Source organism: Taudactylus pleione, unplaced genomic scaffold, assembly GCF_031769625.1.
Source record: "Taudactylus pleione unplaced genomic scaffold, aTauple2 ptg000685l, whole genome shotgun sequence".
NCBI classification, from domain to species: Eukaryota; Metazoa; Chordata; class Amphibia; order Anura; family Myobatrachidae; genus Taudactylus; species Taudactylus pleione.
This window is the reverse complement of record NW_028285087.1, coordinates 2,217,046-2,235,972: the sequence shown is the minus strand read 5'-3', so window position 1 is coordinate 2,235,972 and position 18,927 is coordinate 2,217,046. Positions and strand designations below refer to the sequence as shown.

At 45.1% G+C, this 18,927-nt stretch overlaps 1 protein-coding gene across 1 annotated transcript in view; it reads right to left on the bottom strand.

Annotated features, from left to right (window-relative positions):
• Window positions 1-407: 407 nt before the first annotated feature.
• The window catches only part of LOC148477858 (transient receptor potential cation channel subfamily V member 6-like), an 86,055-nt gene continuing 67,535 nt past the window's right edge, over window positions 408-18,927 (bottom strand). The window contains exons 10-16 of the mRNA XM_088456097.1: window positions 12,257-12,343; window positions 10,559-10,635; window positions 8,220-8,385; window positions 5,714-5,780; window positions 5,120-5,388; window positions 3,857-3,963; window positions 408-1,401 (exon numbers count right to left, since the gene is read on the bottom strand). Of these exons, the coding sequence (XP_088312223.1) occupies window positions 957-1,401; window positions 3,857-3,963; window positions 5,120-5,388; window positions 5,714-5,780; window positions 8,220-8,385; window positions 10,559-10,635; window positions 12,257-12,343 (1,218 nt within the window). The 3' untranslated portion in view covers window positions 408-956. The remainder of the gene's footprint in view (window positions 1,402-3,856; window positions 3,964-5,119; window positions 5,389-5,713; window positions 5,781-8,219; window positions 8,386-10,558; window positions 10,636-12,256; window positions 12,344-18,927) is intronic.

Genomic DNA, 18,927 nt, shown 5'->3' with positions numbered 1-18,927 from the left:
TTGGCATTGTGTTTGGGTTTAATGATCAGGCTTTATTCAGATTTGCAGCAGGATGAACACGTTGGTGCTTTGGCCATTAGGGCGTTTAAAAGGAAAATGTGCATAGTTGGACCTAATATATGTAAAGGAAGCCACTTCTTTGCAGAAGTTGTTTCACACAGTGGGGAAGATGTACTAAGCTCTGGAAAGAGACAAATTGGAGAGTGATAAACTACCAATCAGCTCCTAATTGTCATTTTTCAAATACAGCCTGTGACATGACAGTTAGGAGCTGAGTGGCTGGTAACTTATCACTCTCCAATTTATCACTTTCCAGAGCTTAGTACATCTCCCCCAGGAAGTGAAAATGGGATTGGAATGGAAAAAAAACGTACACGGATAAATGTAACAAACGCACGGCATTGAGAAATACATTTATTTTTACAATCTTGTATTTATCACGTCATGACGGCCCAGTATGAAAACTGCCACAGAAAGCGTGGCTTCCATTTCACCCGAGGTGCGTCAGTTCCATAAAACAAAATCTAAGCAGCATGCCAAGACAAATGTGGTTGCTCCAGATGTTGAAGATCTCTATATGTAACATATATATAGAAAATGTCATATTATACAGTTGCCCCACAGGATGGCAGTACATAGCAGAGTATCACAACATAGAACACTGTATCCTCTGGTGCAATAATCAGTTTCCTCGTCTTTGACATCTCCCACAGATTATTTTTTTTCCATATTCTGTACCCACATTTGGCTACGTTATTGGTAGAAAACTAATAAGTAGAAGGTTCAAGGTGTCTTTGGATCAAGACCTTAGATCAACTCACTGAGTTAAATGCTTATAAGACTTTTTTGTTTTTGTTTTTTTTCCTTTCTTGATGGCATAATGGTCCAAGGAGTTTGTTACTGCTTCTTAGATACTAGGTATCTCATCACCATTATAACATAAAGAACATACGTTATCAGACTTGGTGTATTTCTTCATCTCCGTCACTGTTGGCATCTTGCAGCACTTTTACTTCCAGTTGCTGTACGGTGATTGACCTCTGCCGCTTCCAGGCACGGCCACTGGCGAATCTCACCGGTGATGCTTCTTTCCCAGAAGATTTCTGTTCCGTCCTTTGCGGCTCTACATATACCTGTGGTAGCTCAAGGTGCGCCATGTGTGACGTATTGTGTGTACTGGTTGTATCCTCATTTTGTTTTTGTGAAGTCTTTGGTGGTTCATCTGCAGCCACTTCTGTGACCTTCACGGTGGGGAGCCCGGGTTTTATGGTCGAGGCAAAAATCATGTTAGACTTGAAGACATTTTGGATAGGTTTATCCAGGTGCTCCCCCTCGGGTCCTTGGAATGCTTCAACATAACGGCGTATCTTCTGCTGACTAAGGTCCTTCCTTACCACCACTCTGCAAAACAAACCGACTATTCATTAATCCCCTTCAGCAATATTTATTGACCGATATAACATTATTTACAATTGCCCCTAATGTCTACTCATCTCACACAGGGCATTTGCATGCTATGCATCCCTCCCGCCACTGACCGCAAGCACAGCGGCATTTAGGAATGCCTTACGCTTGTACAACTGTGGCTAAAGTCGCAAAGGACAGCTCTCCCGATAAGGGCTGTCCGATGCGATATAAGTGACCCAGGAGTTCTTCTGTACATGCGTGAGCCGCCCGGGGACACTGGGAGGGATCTGATTGCATTCTTCTCAGGGAACTCAGCAGAAAGGAGCCCATAGATGTTGCCTATCGGGTCCAAGTTCCTGAAATTTTCGCTCCCGTAGCTTGGTGCATATGGAGACTGCAGTCAAATCTCAGAAAACTGAATTCTCGGAGGTTTGATCACATTTTCGGTGTTGATGCATCCCGCCCACTGTGCATCTATTAAAAACCATGGAGGTCTATGTACTAAACCTTGGAGAGAGGCAAAGTGGAAGGAGATTAAGTAACAACCAATCAGCTTCTGTTATTTTTCAAACACAGCCTGAAATGAGTTAGAAGCCGATTGGTTGGCAGTACTTTATCTCGCCCATGTCTTTCTAACCACTATGATTTAATTTGCATTTCAGAATGAATGTTCCACCGGACCATCTCTATGCACCATCTCTATGCACTATTCCTATGAAAGGAACATTAATTCCATTTCCTGTATAACCTACTGATGTTATTTATCTAAGGGGCTTTTAAATGACAGTACTTCAAAAAGGAATCCATTTATATTACCACTTGAACAGGAAGGCGTTTTGCATGTTCTGAGTCAGCGCCCACAGCAAATAACAGCCTATTAGAAGCACCTCCATTATTCTTGCTACTTTTTCCAAATAACATCTTTCTCTAAGGGGGCGGGATGTACTAAGGTTGCGGTGACCATTCCACCAGTCACCGCAACCTTACTAATCGCATATGTACTAACATATGCGATTAGTATCGCAAAGGACAGCTCTTGCGATAAGAGCTGCCCTTTGCGAAGCAGCCGACGCTGGGTGAGGGAGTCTCCGTGGGACCCTGCCCCCTCCGAGCCCCAAGAACTTCCTGCTGGTGACCTGTGCAGGAAGTCCTCGGCTCCTCCTCCTCCTCCCTGCACCCGGAAGATTAGGAGGAGTAGGAGGTGGAGGACCAATGAGGAGCGCGGGCCGGCGACCATGGAGAGTAAGGTGAGTGGGGGCCATTGGTGGGTGATGGCGGGGTGGCGGCGAAGCAGCGTGTGCGGGGTGCAGTAAGAAAACTGGGTTTTTACTGCATTTTTCCTTTAGTACATCACACCCAGGGGCACATTCATCAATATGCCTCTAAGGTGCCCCGATACTTTGGTATCACACTTGGCACAAATTGTGGTGTTGGATACCACAGTGGGAGACCATATTCTTCCACTAAGCTCTGGTGAGACCTGCGATTACTTGCATCCAGCATCCTGCACCGCTGCCCACAAGCTGCATACACTCACCCGCTGGCTAGCTGTATTACACCCTACTCCGCACAAGCTCCACTCCATGACCAGAGTGTGTATAACAGTGAGTACGGCTGTACACTGTGTAACACCAATAAACCACTCCACTGGTTAAGTAACTGGGTTGTTCACAGTTGTAACACATCCACTGGTATGTACTGAAACTAGTTAGCACGCATGGACCGAGTTCACGTATGCGTAGTGTCAGAGAGCAGGCAGTAAGTAGGGAAGGGGGGGAGTGAGATGTCACTTTGCAACACAAACCTCCTTCCTATAGGAAGGAGCGGGGCACCGGGAACCAAAGCCATTTGAGGATGGTTTAGGTTCCCGCTGGCAAACTTCAAAAACTTTCAGTTTTCAGAGTTTGCTGAATACTAAGGGGCCACATTGGGCCCCTAATAATAAAGAATGGGTCAGTAACTAAATTGGTGATGATGAATAGGCCCCTACTCGTTTGCTAATAACTCCATTCCTCACCTAACCAATGCCGACTTTACTTCCGCATCAAGCGTTTATTTACAGTGGAGATGGGTGAGAGAACGTTGATTGGGCATCCATGTCCACAGGTGCCTACTTGCTGTGTGCACGCGCATCTGTTGTTTTATTTAAAAACCGAACTTTTGAGACCCTTATTTTAATTCTTATGTAAAGCACCAGGTACACTTCTGGCACTAAGTAATCAAATGCACATACTGTATACAAATATAGCACATATAAATAACTAATAGTTAATAAAATATATACAATGAATAAATAATTCTTAATTATTGTTCGTTCTATCGTTTCATGAAATTTGGTTAAGCCCATAAAATTGCTGCCTTCTCTAGGTGTAGTTGATGTTTACAGTCATGGATTTAAACAAAAAATAAAAAATTAATTATGAAATCTTCTATATATTGCCCAATTTACCGAAGGTACCAATGGTCGCCTAAGCCATATTCTGTGCCACAGACAGCAGTTCGAGGCCAGAGGCAGCGCGGCAGTTTGCGTTCTAACATAAGGGTGGTAGCAGCAACCTGAGAAAGCAGAACAGAGACATTTAGTAAAACTCTAGGTGATACAGCAAATACAGAGGCACGTAGACAAAGCCTAAAGGGGCAGGTTTATATTTTACTTGTTTATGTAAAGCTAGGGGAAATTAGAAAAACAGGTATGGAATGTACACTATTATCTGTTATTCAGAAGGCTGCAAAACCAGAAATAAAACAGGAAAAGTTAGTTATTATTGCTGCGGTTCTGTTCTCATACACAAATTACAGATAAACCCCTTATTACAAAAACTCTATGTCCCAAGCAGTATGAATAATAGATAACTAATATAACACAAAGATGATTTAACTAATGCAGAGGGTGATAGGCGAAACAGGATTATGAGCAACTGACTTGTGGGGCTCTTACCAATAAAATTGGCAATATGATACACTGGTGGTTTTATTAAATAGTATAATGTGTAAAAACTCTCAGCAGCACATAGTAGTGCCCCCAGTTCACATATGTCACAGTGCGCTCCATGCTAGCGATGTACAGTAGCTATATGTGGGGCCCCCTGGGATGACCGCCTCGGGCTGGCTTGTTAATCTGGCACTGGTGGTGGGGAAGGTGAGGCAAGTTGAGACTCTGGTCTTTGCCACCCAGGGGCCCGGTCTTGCCGGAAAGTGGCGTAACCATGCCTGCCCAAGATGGTTTAGCTACTGTATGTCCCATCATTGTGCACATCTTCACAAGACATGGCCATGCACACCCGAGCATTGGGACCCTCCAGATCACCCTGCAGCTCTGCCCATAGGATGGCATAGGGTTAGACATTGAAAGACTCACCATTGATGGTTAATAATTTCTAACCATCTGTGGTTTGCCATCATGCATGTACAATAGAGGAGAGAGTCCACTCATGGGCAATGATAAAAGAACAAACTACAAATTATTGAGGCAAACTGCCATCGACGGTGAAATCTTCAGCCATCGGTAGCAAACTATCAATGGTGAACCCTAGGATGGCTCTTTTTAAGACAAGGTTCTCACCATGCCCCAAGTAATGTATGGCCCTGTGTCAGGGTCTAACCATGACTGACAAATGCCCTGAGTGCTTGTATTTCCACATCCTTAAAAGGAAACCCAATAATATTATTTTAGCAAAGCACAGAGAAATCGTGTACATTTCAGAGTCCATACCTGAGCTCTCCACAGCTCATCCCTATCCTGAGCCACTCTCCAGTGAGTGTCCCCCATCATGGCAATCAGCAGATTTAACATGAGAAGATTGGCGATGACCGTGAAGGAGAAATAGACGATGTGGAAAATATAGGGGAGGTTGACATCATAGTTTGTGGGAGAGTTGATAACATTGAGGAACAGTTCAAATGTGCTGAAGAGGGCCATCGGATAGCCATAGAAGTGCCCCAGCTGGTTGGGGTCCTCCGTCTGGAATATGACGTAGAACGCTGGGCAGAGGAAGACACACATAGAGGCAGATCAATGATAATTCTTAGATGCAATATGTATCAGAATTAATTCTAAACGATCTACTCATGAACTGCACTTTAGCTTTTAATATTATCCAAATGTAATTCAATGGCTCAAGAAACAGACCGGAAAGGTATTTCAGTGGCAGAGAGCAATTTAATATTTCATAATTTTTAAGTAACTTGACAAATGTTGGTTGAGGTAATATAGATCATCGTAAATTATAGAAGCTATCAAAACTGCATTTAACCATTAAAGTTTACAGCCTAAATCTCTGTGAGAGATTTACACCTCTTTCCTTACCGGTAGCGAATCCAAATATGACGACAACCATTAGCCAGCAAAACCGTAGCAGGTCACCGAAAATCATCTAAAAAAAAGATAGAACACAAGGACTCCTGGTTAGAGATGTGCAGTTTGGTTTTCCAGGAATCTGAATCCACCCGAATTTCATGAATCTTGACAGAACCGAGTCGCATTTCTGATCTCCTGAGGAAATCTGGATGAATCCTAGTCGCGGTTCTGATCTACCCGTGGTTCGGAATTCGGATTTTAAATCAGAATTTCAGGTTTTTGGATTGCAAAATGACATGATTTTAGTAGGTTATTAAAAAAAAAAAAAAAAAAAAACAGATCCAAAACCAAACATGAGGATAGAATCAGATCCACAACCAAAACACAGGTGTCAGTGCACATCTCTACTACTGATGTACTGTACAGTATACATTGTGATGAATTATTTACAAGCACTCACTAAGGCCAGATTTACATAACACTTCGTTCATCTATGTAATTACCTTCTGTCTATTTTTATCCAATGATGCACAATATTCTACCTGTATTCCATTACACAGAGGAAAATCCGACTCCCTTGTCTTTTTCACTTTACTTTTTGTTACGATTTATAATTTTGATTGAGCAACCAAAAAACTTTAATTTAGGTGTCTGGTTTACAAGGTCACTAAACTGTAAACCAAAGAGGACACCCCAACCCCCAATGAATGTATCACAATCAAACAGATACCTTTGACATCTCTGGTTATATCTAAAATTGGAAGGGCAATGTTCAGAGGGGAAAATAAATAAGTTAAACTATTATATAAATGGATGAGGTGTGCATGGATGAGCCAAACGCCGGTGCCCCTTCATATAGGCAATTGCATTAATATACTCAATTACAGATGAATTCATGGCCTTTATCCAGTCCTCACCCCCTTCCACCTTGAGACTCTATCCCCTCCTGCCTTGTCCGCTACCTCTCTCCTGTTGCCTCTTCCCATCTGACCCACTTGCTCAATCTCTCTCTCACATCAGGCACTGTCCCTTCTGTATTCAAGAAGACCCTTGTCTCTCTCATTCTTAAATAATCCACCCTTGATTTTAATACTCTCTCCAGCTATCACCCTATCCCTCTCCTCCCATTTGCCTCTGAACTTCTCGAGCATTTTGTCTACAACCGCCTTACTGACTTTCTTTCCTCCCACTCCCTGCTTTACTCATTTTAGTCTGGCTTCTGTCCTCTCCACCCCACAGAAACTGCCCTCACAAAAGTCAGCAATGATCTCCTTGCTGCCAAATCCAAGGACCACTACTCTCTGCTCATTCTCCTTGACCTCTCTGCTGCTTTTGACACTGTGGACCAACCGCTCCTCCTGCAAATCCTTCACTTTCTCGGTATGCATGATACTGCCCTCTCTTGGCTGACTCCTACCTTTCTGACCGATCTTTCTCCAACTCCTCTCATGACTTCACTTCCAGTAACAGTACCCAAGGTTCTGTTCTGGGACATCTCCTATTCTCCCTCTATACGTCCTCTCTAGGTGAGCTCATCAGCTCTTTTGGCCTCCAGTATCATCTATATGCTGATGACATTCAGATCCTTATCTCCTCCCCAAACCTCTGCCCCTCTCTATTAATTAATACCTCTAAATGTCTCTGATATTTCTTCCTGAATGTCCCAGCGCTTTCTTAAACTTAACATTTCTAAGACTGAGCTGATCATCTTCCCACCCTCCATATAACCTCACCTTCCACAATTTCATTATCTGTTAGCAGCACCACAATCTCCTCCAGCCCTCAAATGTGCTTTCACAGTCCTGCCGTTTCCATCTCAAAAATATTTGTAGGATGATATCCTCTCTCACTCTGGAGGCATCCAAGACCCTCATCCAATGGTCTCCCTGACTCCCACCTCTCTCATGCCGCCTCTCCTGCTTGCTGATTACTTCCTCCCACTTTTGCCTCCAAGATTTTGCCATTGATGCTCCCTACCCCTGAAACCCCCTCCAACTCTCCACTAAACTTCAAATGGGCTCTCAAAACAAACTTCTTCAAAGCCATCCAAGTTCTTATCCTAACCCACTTACTCACTGTCTACCCCATCTGTGTGACCAGTCTGTCTGTTCTAACCCTTTAGTATGTAAGCTCTCACGAGCAGGGCCCTCTTTGCTCATGTGTTTCTCCTTTCCCTTACTCATACTATCACATACTCCCTACAACTGCACCTAATCCTTGGTTGCTAATGCTCTGCTGCTTATTTGAGTTATGATGGCGAATGCAGCAATGTGTATAAGCCATGTCCTTGTCCTGAATTGGTTTGTACTGTAAGTCACTGTTTTTTTGTTTTGCTTATTTGTAAGGCACTGCGGAACCCTTGTAACGCCATAAAAATAAAGGATAATAAATAATAATAATAGCGAAATAAAGATTTCCTGAAATATCTTCAGCTAGGAGAAAACCGTGGAAATGTACTATGCGATTTTTGTCTTTTAACAGCTGTGTTTTCTTATCCGTTTGAACCTGCTTTTACCTTATGGATCATTATGGTGAAAGGTCCGAGCATCTGAAATCCACGTGCAAAATACATGACATAGCACCAGCCAAGCACCAGTAATATAGACATCGGGATCACCTCTCCGTCTGTGTCAGTCAGTCGCAGAATGAGAGTCACCAGGACAAAACACGGGAAGCAGGTTCTGGTGGCACACAGGAGACAAAGGGCACATGTGAGATCGAAAAGGCAGTTTTATAAATAGTTTACTATGTTAGTTGACATGCTGGTGACATGGCGCGTGTTTTCAGTGTCAGAGTGTGACAGACCGCCTCGGGGACAAACTTCTCAGCAATATACTGGGGTGCCCTGTAATTTTAGCTAGCGGGGAGCGCGTAGTGCCCTATGAAGGTCTCCCTCTTGCCAAGTGCCACCATCTATAGATTGTAAGCTTGCAAGCAGGGCCATCTTACCTCTGTGTCTGTCTGTTATTATCCTGTTTTGTTCTATAAATGTTTCCAATTGTAAAGCGCAACGGAATATACTGCGCTATATAAGAAACTGTTAATAAATAAATAAATAAATAAAATAAATCTTATAATGGCGCTAACAAATCAAAAAGAAAAAAATTATTATAATACTATAAGTTTAGAATACAGCATTTTTAAATCCTGCTAATCCACAGCGGGGGAATAGGTCCAGTCTGATAACTCATTTATTACATACGGCCTGCACTTACTATACGTACTTGGGCTCATTCCCTATAGTAAAGTCGGCTATTTTCCCTGTACTGTGCATGCGCAAAATGCCAGGAAAATGGCGGCGATGTCCATTTTCCTGGCGTTTTTACAGCGCTGACACCGGTGCCGACGTGGGACTCCAAAGAGGTAAATATAATATGGGTGCAAGGTGTGCAGTGCGGGCCCCCCCTGGACCCAGGGGCCCGTGTGCCCCGCACACCCTGCACCCATTATAAATACGCCCCTGATTTATATAACAACTATATACAAACAGAGGTGTCCTCATATAAGCACCGCCAAATAGCCCCTCTCAGCGTACAGAGTGTGCCGACCATCTTTCTTGATCAAAATGTGTGTTTTATGGAGCGTACACACGGTCAGATTTGTCAGACTTGTCAGATTTGTCAGATGAACGATTGAACGATTAAACGATCTGAACGATTTGAACGATTTGAACGATTGAACGATTTTTGACTACATTAAAATGAATGGAATCGTCCAAGTCTGACTGCAAACCCATCAGATGTCAGATATCGTTATCTGGCAAACGGGAACGCGCATCGTTGATCGTCCATCGTTCAGGCATGTCAGATATGAACGATTTTCCTTCAGATATGAACGACTGAACGATTTTTAAATCGTTATCGTCCATATCTGAAGAAAAAATCTGATCGTGTGTATGCACCATAAGACACCTGGGAGCGACACAACTACTTTGCTGGCTTGCACTGATCAATTTGATTAGCGACTTTGTTTATCTGTATGCAAATTAGAGATGTGCGCGGGACCCCGTGTTTTGGTTTTGGATTAATCTTCGCATTTTGGTTTTGCAAGTCACGTGGCTTCAGATAAAAATTCATAAAAAAAAGACAATTAAAAATCTATAAAAAACAGCTAAGAATCCAAAGCCCAAGTTTGGTTTATAAATTCTGAGTTCTGAAACGGCAACAGATCCAAACCAGGACAGTTCGAACCGGGACCCAAAAAGTAAATCCGAACTTGGACCCGGTTCTACTCGGAACCCCTAAATTCAGGTGTGTTAGGATTTCATAAATCCGGACACGCACATCTCTAGTGCAAATGAGTATGAACCTGTATACGAAAGGGCTTCCGATGCGAGCGCCTGCGGCTTTTCCTCACACTGTACTAGAGACTAGGGATGTGCAGGCTCGGGTAGGTTCGAATTTTCCCGCCAAGTTCGGATTTTTCCCGCCAAAAATCAGGTCTCAGAAAGAGGCAAAACGTCATCTTTCATGGACAAATCATCATTCCTGGACAAAAGTCCATGGAAAATCATGTTTTGCCTCTTTCTGAGACCCGATTTTTGGCGGGAAAAATCAGAACTTGGCTGGAAAATTCTAACCTATCCGAGCCTGCACATCCCTAGTCTCTAGTACAGTGTGAGCGGTATTTCACTGCGGCTGCGATGCAAATAAGATGCATAATTTAAAGAAGAATATGGTACGCTACTCCTCATGAAGTGAATCATTCGCACCGAGTGTCTCGTGCCGTATAGCGTATAGACGCAAGATGCATGAGGACACATCTGTAATGTATTGATCTTCATACAGCCTAGAATGTCCTCCACGCATTGCTAGATAAGGCCTACGTATGGCCGTACAGCCCCAAGGTTCTCACATGATGAGGGTAAAGGGTCCTCCTTGTACAGCTCGCGTCAGATATCTCCCTTCTCTTATCTGAAGCAGGTCCGGAATCTAGGGAGGTATTATAGATACAAGTTACTATTTATTATCTGGAGCACCCAGAGAGGATTCACGCGACACGGAGATAACATACAAACTCCACACAGATCAGTCGTGACAGGGAATTGATTTTATGACCTCTGCTGTGAGGCAGTAATGCTAACCACAACACCAACCGTGCTATCCATTATGATGTAGCTAAATAAATATACATTTCTGAGTCCAGTATAAAAGTGTCTGTTGTGTTTCCGAACACTATATTCAGGAATAACGCTTTACAGATCGCCAAAGAAGGGATCGTATATCCCTATGTAGAACAGACAGGCTTTATTAGTTATTACATGAAAAGTCATAAACAGAAGAAAATAGAGCATTCAGTGTCACTGTCCATGATCCAGTCTCCATATAAATCTGCCCATTATATAAAGGAATTGGCAAAATCTAATTATGTGGCCTGTTTATCAATATTCGAATTCTTATTATCTCACGAGTTCAAAATGCTATTTTATTGCTATATATCAAACCACACTTGCTGTGCTAGAACATTCGATAAGATGCTGTCCCAGTGAGGAGGCAATAACTATCACTATACTTCTGGGATTTCATTACTACACACCGTCCGATTGCGCATACATAGAAGCAGGTCGTTAGCCAACGGAGATGAGCTTCTAAAGTTATGCTTTTCAGAGTTCGCTAAATAGATTCATTTATCACAAATTCCGGAGCAGGGTGATTTTGCACCGTCTACTGGGCCCGCCCCTCAAACGTGATGTCTTCATGTCACACAGAAGGACGGCCTGAACCAGAAGGAAGAGCACTGCCTGGAACAACAAGCCAAATGTAGGTGCCGTGGTGTGACAGCGATGGTGCCACCCCCCAGGGTCCTGCTCCCTTAAACAGCCCTAGCTACTGCCCTGCATATCGCCATCACAATAGAGTACAATGGGCATATTTACTGCCAATTCCGGCTGCCTTCTCCGGGAGACAGCAGCCAGGTCAGCACAGCAGGGGGAGCAACGCAAGTTTGGGGGAGGAGAGTGACTCCGCCATCGCATCATCGCTTCCGCTACACAATGCCGAGATCATGGCACAGTGCAGCAGGGGGCGGGGCCACGATTACGTGATTCAGCACGAATTGGGTCATCACTCCCCTCCTGGACCACCCACTTGTATTGTATAAGTGAGCAGCTGCGAGAGGAGTCGACGCTGGCGGGGGGCGGCCATCCGGGTGACTTGCCCACACTTCCGGGCAGCCGGGAACGCTACCTGATTTTCGGGAGCCTCTCAGCCGTCCCAGGAATATAGGCAAGTAGGACTATAGGGACGATTGTTCTCTTGTGAAAACTGTATTACTTTGATTAATAAAATGTACTGTACTCATAAGGACATGGCCAGTGATGTCAAAGCAAATTTAAAAAAGATATAACTGACATGCCATGATTTGATATTTGAGCTTTTTGCCAGTTTTCAAAAAGTTATGGGCTACACAGTAACAGTAATTTTTTTCTACAGTGCAAAGTCCTGATAAGACTAAATAGGTCTCAAAATTATCTAATAGCTGTGATCAAACAGGATACCAGAATCCAAAAGAGATACAAATGTAATTTTTTGGTGGTTTCTACATCTATTTTACCTTGAGTAATAAAATTATAATTGCTCCTATAACACTGATTATTTCTCCTGCCAGGCGTAAATGGTCTTGAGGAGTGAGATAAGCTTCCTAGGAAGGAAAAAAAAAAAGAACATAGATCATATTATTATTATCCTTTATATGGCGCTACAAGTGTTCTGCAGCGCCTTACAAAGTACATAAACAAATAAGTGAACAAGAAACCAGTGACGTACAGAACAATGCAGGACAAGGACATGGTTCATAGTTATACACATTGCTGCATTATCGATCATAAACACTCAAATAAGCAACTAAGGGGTCTATTTACTAAGCAGTGTTAGGAGACAGAGTGAAAAGTGATAAGAAAGTGATAAGGTACCAGCCAATCAGCTCCCAACTGTTATCTCACAGGCTGTTTGAAAAATGACAGTTGGGAGCTGATTGGCTGGTACCTTATCACTTTTCACTCTGTCTCTTATCACTGCTTAGTAAATAGACCCTCAAGTGTTAAGGGGTGCTGTAGTGTGGAGTAAATGAGTGGACAAAAGTATACGCAAGAGGGAAGAGGGCCCTCTACTCATGAGAGCTTACATTCTAATGGGGGAAGAGCAGACAAACAGGCATGGCAGAGATGGGGTAGACTGGGAGAAAGGAGCATGTGGCAGCAAGTTATAATGAGAGCTGGAATTCTTTGATGAAGTCGTCGGTCTTGAGAGTCCGTTTGAAGATTTGTAGAGAGGTATAGTAACTATGAACCTCAAATGTGGGGATGTAAGGGATGATTCTGAGGGTGTGAGTTGTGGCATATCCGATTCCACTCACCTCAAAGGACAGCTGTAAACGTCGGTAAACATGCGACCAGTGGCGGAATGCATCCAAAATGCGATGCTTGATGCAGCCCGCCCTGGGTTTTCTTCATATATATTTAAATGGGGTCCGAACCTACAGATGACATTAGCTTGTGCATGCCCTCCTGCGAACTTTCGGAAAATACATAGGGACCTAAGTAATGAGGCAAATATAGAGAACTGCCTCCCCTTGGTTGCATTTTGGGGCCATCCATGGGTTGTGTCCCCGGAAGAGGCTACAGGGCAGCGCTACGGTGAGCACCAAATGATTCATTGCCATGCTGCACGTGAGACGCTCTCTCCCCTCCTCTGTGTATCAAATGCTCAGTCACCTCTGCTCTGTTTTTGAACAGAGCTGCATTACATTCAATAACTACATATTGCATATGGGATGGGATCCCGACAGTCAGGATACAGACGGTCACTATATCAACAGCAGGATCCAGGACTGTCAGAATACAGACATATTGTGGAGGCAAGTATTAGGGTTAGGGGGATGCTTAGGGTTAGGTACTAGAGGGAGGGTTAGGGGAAAGGTTATACTTACAAAAATATTTAGGGATTCTGACCATCGGGATCCCGTACACAACTGTTAGATATGGCTCCACTCTCCAGAAAAAGGAGCTTAAAGTACATAATAGGGTTCTATTATGTATTATAATATTATTATTATTATAATATATTATGTATGTCTATTATACGGAGATAAAGTACCAGCCAATCAGGTCCTATCATTTTTCAAACACAGCCTGTGGTATGACAGTTAGGAGCTGATTGGCTGGTACTTTATCTCCGTTCAGTTTATCTCCATCCAAGACTTAGTAAATAGACCATAGAGCCTTTATAAGGTTGGTATTGTAGTTTACTTTTACGATATGGCCCAACGCTACTTTATGGATAAGATTATGTAATGAAATAGAAGTAACTCAGCAGTTATATTGTATATCCAAGAGTAACAGACAGCTCTGCATGATAATTAGGGGTGTGCACCGGCCACTTTTCGTGTTTTGTGTTTTGGTTTTGGATCTGGATCTTTCTTCGTGTTTTGGATCTGGATTGGTTTTGCCAAAACCACCCTTCCGTGTTTTGGGTTCTGGGTTTTGTGTTTTGGATCTGTATTTTTTTTTAAAAAAGCATAAAAACAGCTAAAATCACAGAATTTGTGGGTTTTTCTGCTCCTATGCTATTATTAACCTCAATAACCTTCATTTCCACTCATTTCCAGTCTATTCTGAACACCTCACACCATTGTTTTTATGGCCAAAAGGTTGCACCGAGGTAGCTGGATGACTATGCTAAGCGACACGAGTGGGCGGCACAAACACGTGGCCCATCTAGGAGTGACACTGCAGTGGCAGACAGGATGGCAGTTAGAAAAACTAGGCCCCAAACTGTACATAATGCAAAGAAAAAAAAGAAGTGCAAGATGGAATTGTCCTTGGGCCCTCCCACCCACCCTTATGTTGTATAAACAGGACATGCACACTTTAACAAACCAATCATTTCAGCGCCAGGGTCTGCCACACAACTGTGGCTGAAATGATTGGTTCATTTGGGCCCCCACAAAACAAGCTGGCAATTAATGTGTCCCTGCACAAACTGGCTCTACGGAGGCAAGATGTCGTCCTCATCCTCCTCATCCACAGATTCCTTGGATAAAACAGGAAAAAGGGATTTAGGTGTCCCTGGACTGCTTACGGTCTTAGCCAAAGTTTCTGAACTTGACAGTAACTTTTTATGAACGCGCTGCAGGTGCCGTATAAGGGAGGATATTCCTAGGTGGTTAACGTCCCTACCCCTACTTATTTCACCTTTACATTAGAGATGAGCGGTTCGGATTCTGTGGAATCCGAACCGCTCCGAACATTGGGGATCCGAGTCCACCCGAACCCTGTTCAGGTGTTCACCGCCTGACTCGGATCCCCGTTCGGGGCCGAACGGCGGCCGCCTGATGTCGGCTTCTCACTAGAGAATCCGACATCAGGTCTCCTCGCGTGTAGGGCAGAGCGCAGTGATAGCGCTCTGCCCTACACAGACACAGACACACAGCCGCCAGCGGCAGCTGTGTGTTTGTTACAGCAACCAATGAGAGTCACACAGACTCTCATTGGCTGCTGCACGGAGGGAGCCGGCTGGAGCTCACACATGAGCTCCGTCTTCCGGCTCCCTCCTCAGCGTGTGACAGAGCGGACAGCGCGGGAGCGGGGATACAGGTAAGTTTTTATTTTTAATTTTTTTATTTGTGCAAGGGCCGGGGGCACTACTGGGGGGGGTCTGCACTACTGGGGGGGGTCTGCTACTGGGGGGGGCTATACTACTGGGGGGGCCATACTACAGAGGGGCCTGCTACTGGGGGTGGCTATACTACTGGGGGGGGTTATACTACAGAGGGGCCTGCTACTGGGGGGGGGGCTATACTACTGGGGTGGTTTCTGCTACTGGGGGGGCCATACTACTGGGGGGATCTGCACTACTGGGGGGGGTCTGCTACTGGGGGGGGCTATACTACTGGGGGGGCCATACTACAGAGGGGCCTGCTACTGGGGGGGGCTGCACTACTGGGGGGGCTGCTACTGGGGGGGGCTATACTACTGGGGGGGCCATACTACAGAGGGGCCTGCTACTGGGGGGGGCTATACTACTGGGGGGGTCTGCTACTGGGGGGGCCATACTACTGAGGGGCCTGCTACTGGGGGGGCCATACTACTGGGGGGGCTTACTACTACTGGGGGGGGGCTGCTACTGGGGCAGCCTACTACAGGGGGGGCCCATACTACAGGGGGGGCTACTACTGGGGCAGCCTACTACTGGGGGGGGCCTGCTACTGGGGCAGCCTACTACTGGGGGGGCCATACTACTGGGGGGGCCATACTACTGGGTGGCATGCTAATGGGGGGCATACTACTGGGGGGGCCTTCTAATGGGCATACTGCTGGGTGGCATGCTAATGGGGGGCATACTACTGGGGGGGCTGCTAATGGGGGGCATACTACTGGGGGCACTGCATAGTGGACCCTACTACTAAGGGGACTGCATAGGGGGCACCACTGCTGGGGGACATTGTGTAAGGGACACCGCTACTGTGGGCATTGTGTAAAAGGGTCACTACTGTGGGCATTGTGTAAAAGGGTCACTACTGTGGGCATTGTGTAAAAGGGGCACTACTGTGTGTCGTAACATAAATAAGAGACACTACTTTATGGTGTAATGTGAATCAGGCCCTATGTGCGGTGTAATGCTAATAAGATTGTGCACTGTGACTCCTAGGGCCGTAGCCCACTTTGTAAACAAGTACTGTGACTCTGCTGGCCGTACCCCACTGGGTGGGTGCACTACTTTTCATTTCTGCCACTGCTGTGTGGCAATGTGTCATAGATGTGCTTTATACTGTGGTGTCTGTGTGCCGCTGCTTTGTCGCTTAGTAACCAGTCAGCTCACTGCAACCTTTGGCCAATAATGTTGAAAACAATATTATAAGCTGTGATATGGTCTAAATTGACTGGAAATTAATGTTATTGAGGTTAATAATACTCTAGGAAGAAAAAAAAGACCAATTTATGTGATTTTAGCTTTTTTTGTCAATTTTTGTAAAAAAATCCAAATCCAAATCCAAAGCCAGTCACCGCAGTTTGGCAAATCCAAATCCAAATCCAAAGCCGGACGACGAATTAGAACCAAATCCGGCAAAAATGGTCCGGCGCACATCCCTACTTTACATATGGTACATATGGCAAGACAGTTGTTGTCCGGATTTGGATAGAAATATTGCCAGACCAAAGAGGTGGAATGTTTGGTCTTCTGCCCAGGCATGACCGTGATGGGCTTTTTCATCCCACGGACAACAACTGTCTCCCCCGGAGCCCGATTTAAACAAACCACTTCACCATCAGAATCCTCCTCGCCAACTTCCTCCTCAGTGCCAGCTACACCAGTATCCTCATCCTGTTGTACTTCAACAGTGACATCTTCAATTTGCATATCAGCAAGTGGACTGTGGGTGCTCCTTTCAGCACTTGCAGGGGGGCGTGCAAATGGTGGAAAGAGCCACCTCTTCCCGTCCAGTGCTGGGAAGGTCAGGCATCGCAACCGCCACCACACTTGGACTCTCCTTGGGGATTTGTGATATCTTCTTAGAACGCACAGTTCTTCGCTGTGCTTTTGCCAGCTTAACTCGTTTGATTTTTTTAGCGGGAGGAGGGCTTCCATCGTCATGTGAAGCTGAACCACTAGTCATGAACATAGGGAAAGACCTTAGCCGTTCCTTCCCACTCCGTGTCGTAAATGGCATATTGGCAAGTTTACGTTTCTCTTCAGATGATTTAAATGTTTTTTTCAAGGTCATTTTCCTGAACTTTGTCATTTGGGATTGTATGTGCCCTCTACTATGACATTGGGCATCGGCCTTGGCAGACGACGTCGATGGCATGTTATCGTCTAAGTCATGACTAGTGGCAGCAGCTTCAGCACTAGGAGGAAGTGGTTCTTGATCTTTCCCTATTTTATTTTTATCAGAGAAAGTTTGGTCCTCCATTTATGTTATATTGATATATACGTGCGGCTAAGGCGCACACAAACACAGAAAATGATTTTTTATTTTTGTTGGAGACTAGTGCACTTTGTGGGTTACACCACCCTTTAAGAAATGAGCCAGCCGGCCCTTTACTTATGGGACACAGGCGCACGCTTGGCGCTGCTCCTTTGTTGATGCACGTGCAGCTACAGCCCACACAATTCACAAACAGAAAATATTTTTTTATTTTGTTTGGAGTGCCCTTTGGGGGTCAGAGCACCCTTTAAACGGACAAGCCAGCCGGCCTTTTACTTATGGGACACAGGCGCACGCTTGGCGCTGCTCCTTCGTTGATGCACGTGCAGCCACAGTGCACACAATTCACAAACAGAGAAATTTTTTTTTTATTTTGTTTGGAGTGCCCTTTGGGGGTTACAGCACCCTTTAGCGGTCAATTCAGCCGGCCCTTTATTTATGGGACACAGGCGCACGCTTGGCACTACTTTGTTGATGCACGTGCGGCTACTGCGCACACAATTCACAAAAAAATATATTTTTTTATTTTGTTTGGAGTGCCCTTTGGGGGGTTACAGCACCCTTTAACAGACAAGCCAGCCGGCCTTTTACTTATGGGACACAGGCGCACGCTTGGCGCTGATGCACGTGCAGCCACAGTGCACACAATTCACAAACACAGAAAAAATATATATTTTTTTTGCACTTGGGGGGAGCACCACTGATGGACAGTCCAGTCCAGGACTGGTCTCCTGCCATTATTCCTCCTGCTACTGACCATGCTTCTAGGTTGCCGGTTGCTAGGAGACCCAGACATCAGAGGATTTCACATGTTTCCTCCTAGTGTTGCCTGATTGGCAGCTGATCCTATTTGAACTTCCTGGACTGTCGCCGCCGGTCGGCTATAGAGTTTTCATGTGGAACTTTTGGTTATGCAAGCTGCTCTCTGTGCATCCAGACTTCCAGCTATAATTTGTACGTGCTGCGTGTATTCTGCTCACCGGCTTCTAAGTGACCCAAGTACCCTGGGTCCAAGCATCGCTGTCTCCAGGGCCCTCCAGGCCATACAGCTATCCTGCTTCTATACCACGGTCCAAGCATCGCTGTCTACAGAGCCCTCCAGGCCATACAGCTATCCTGCTTTTATACCACGGTCCAAGCATTGCCGTCTACAGAGCCCTCCAGGCCATACAGCTATCCTGCTTCTATACCACGGTTCAAGCATCGCTTTCTACAGAGCCCTCCAGGCCAAACAGCTGTCCTGCTTCTATACCACGGTTCAAGCATCGCTTTCTACTGAGCCCTCCAGGCCATACAGC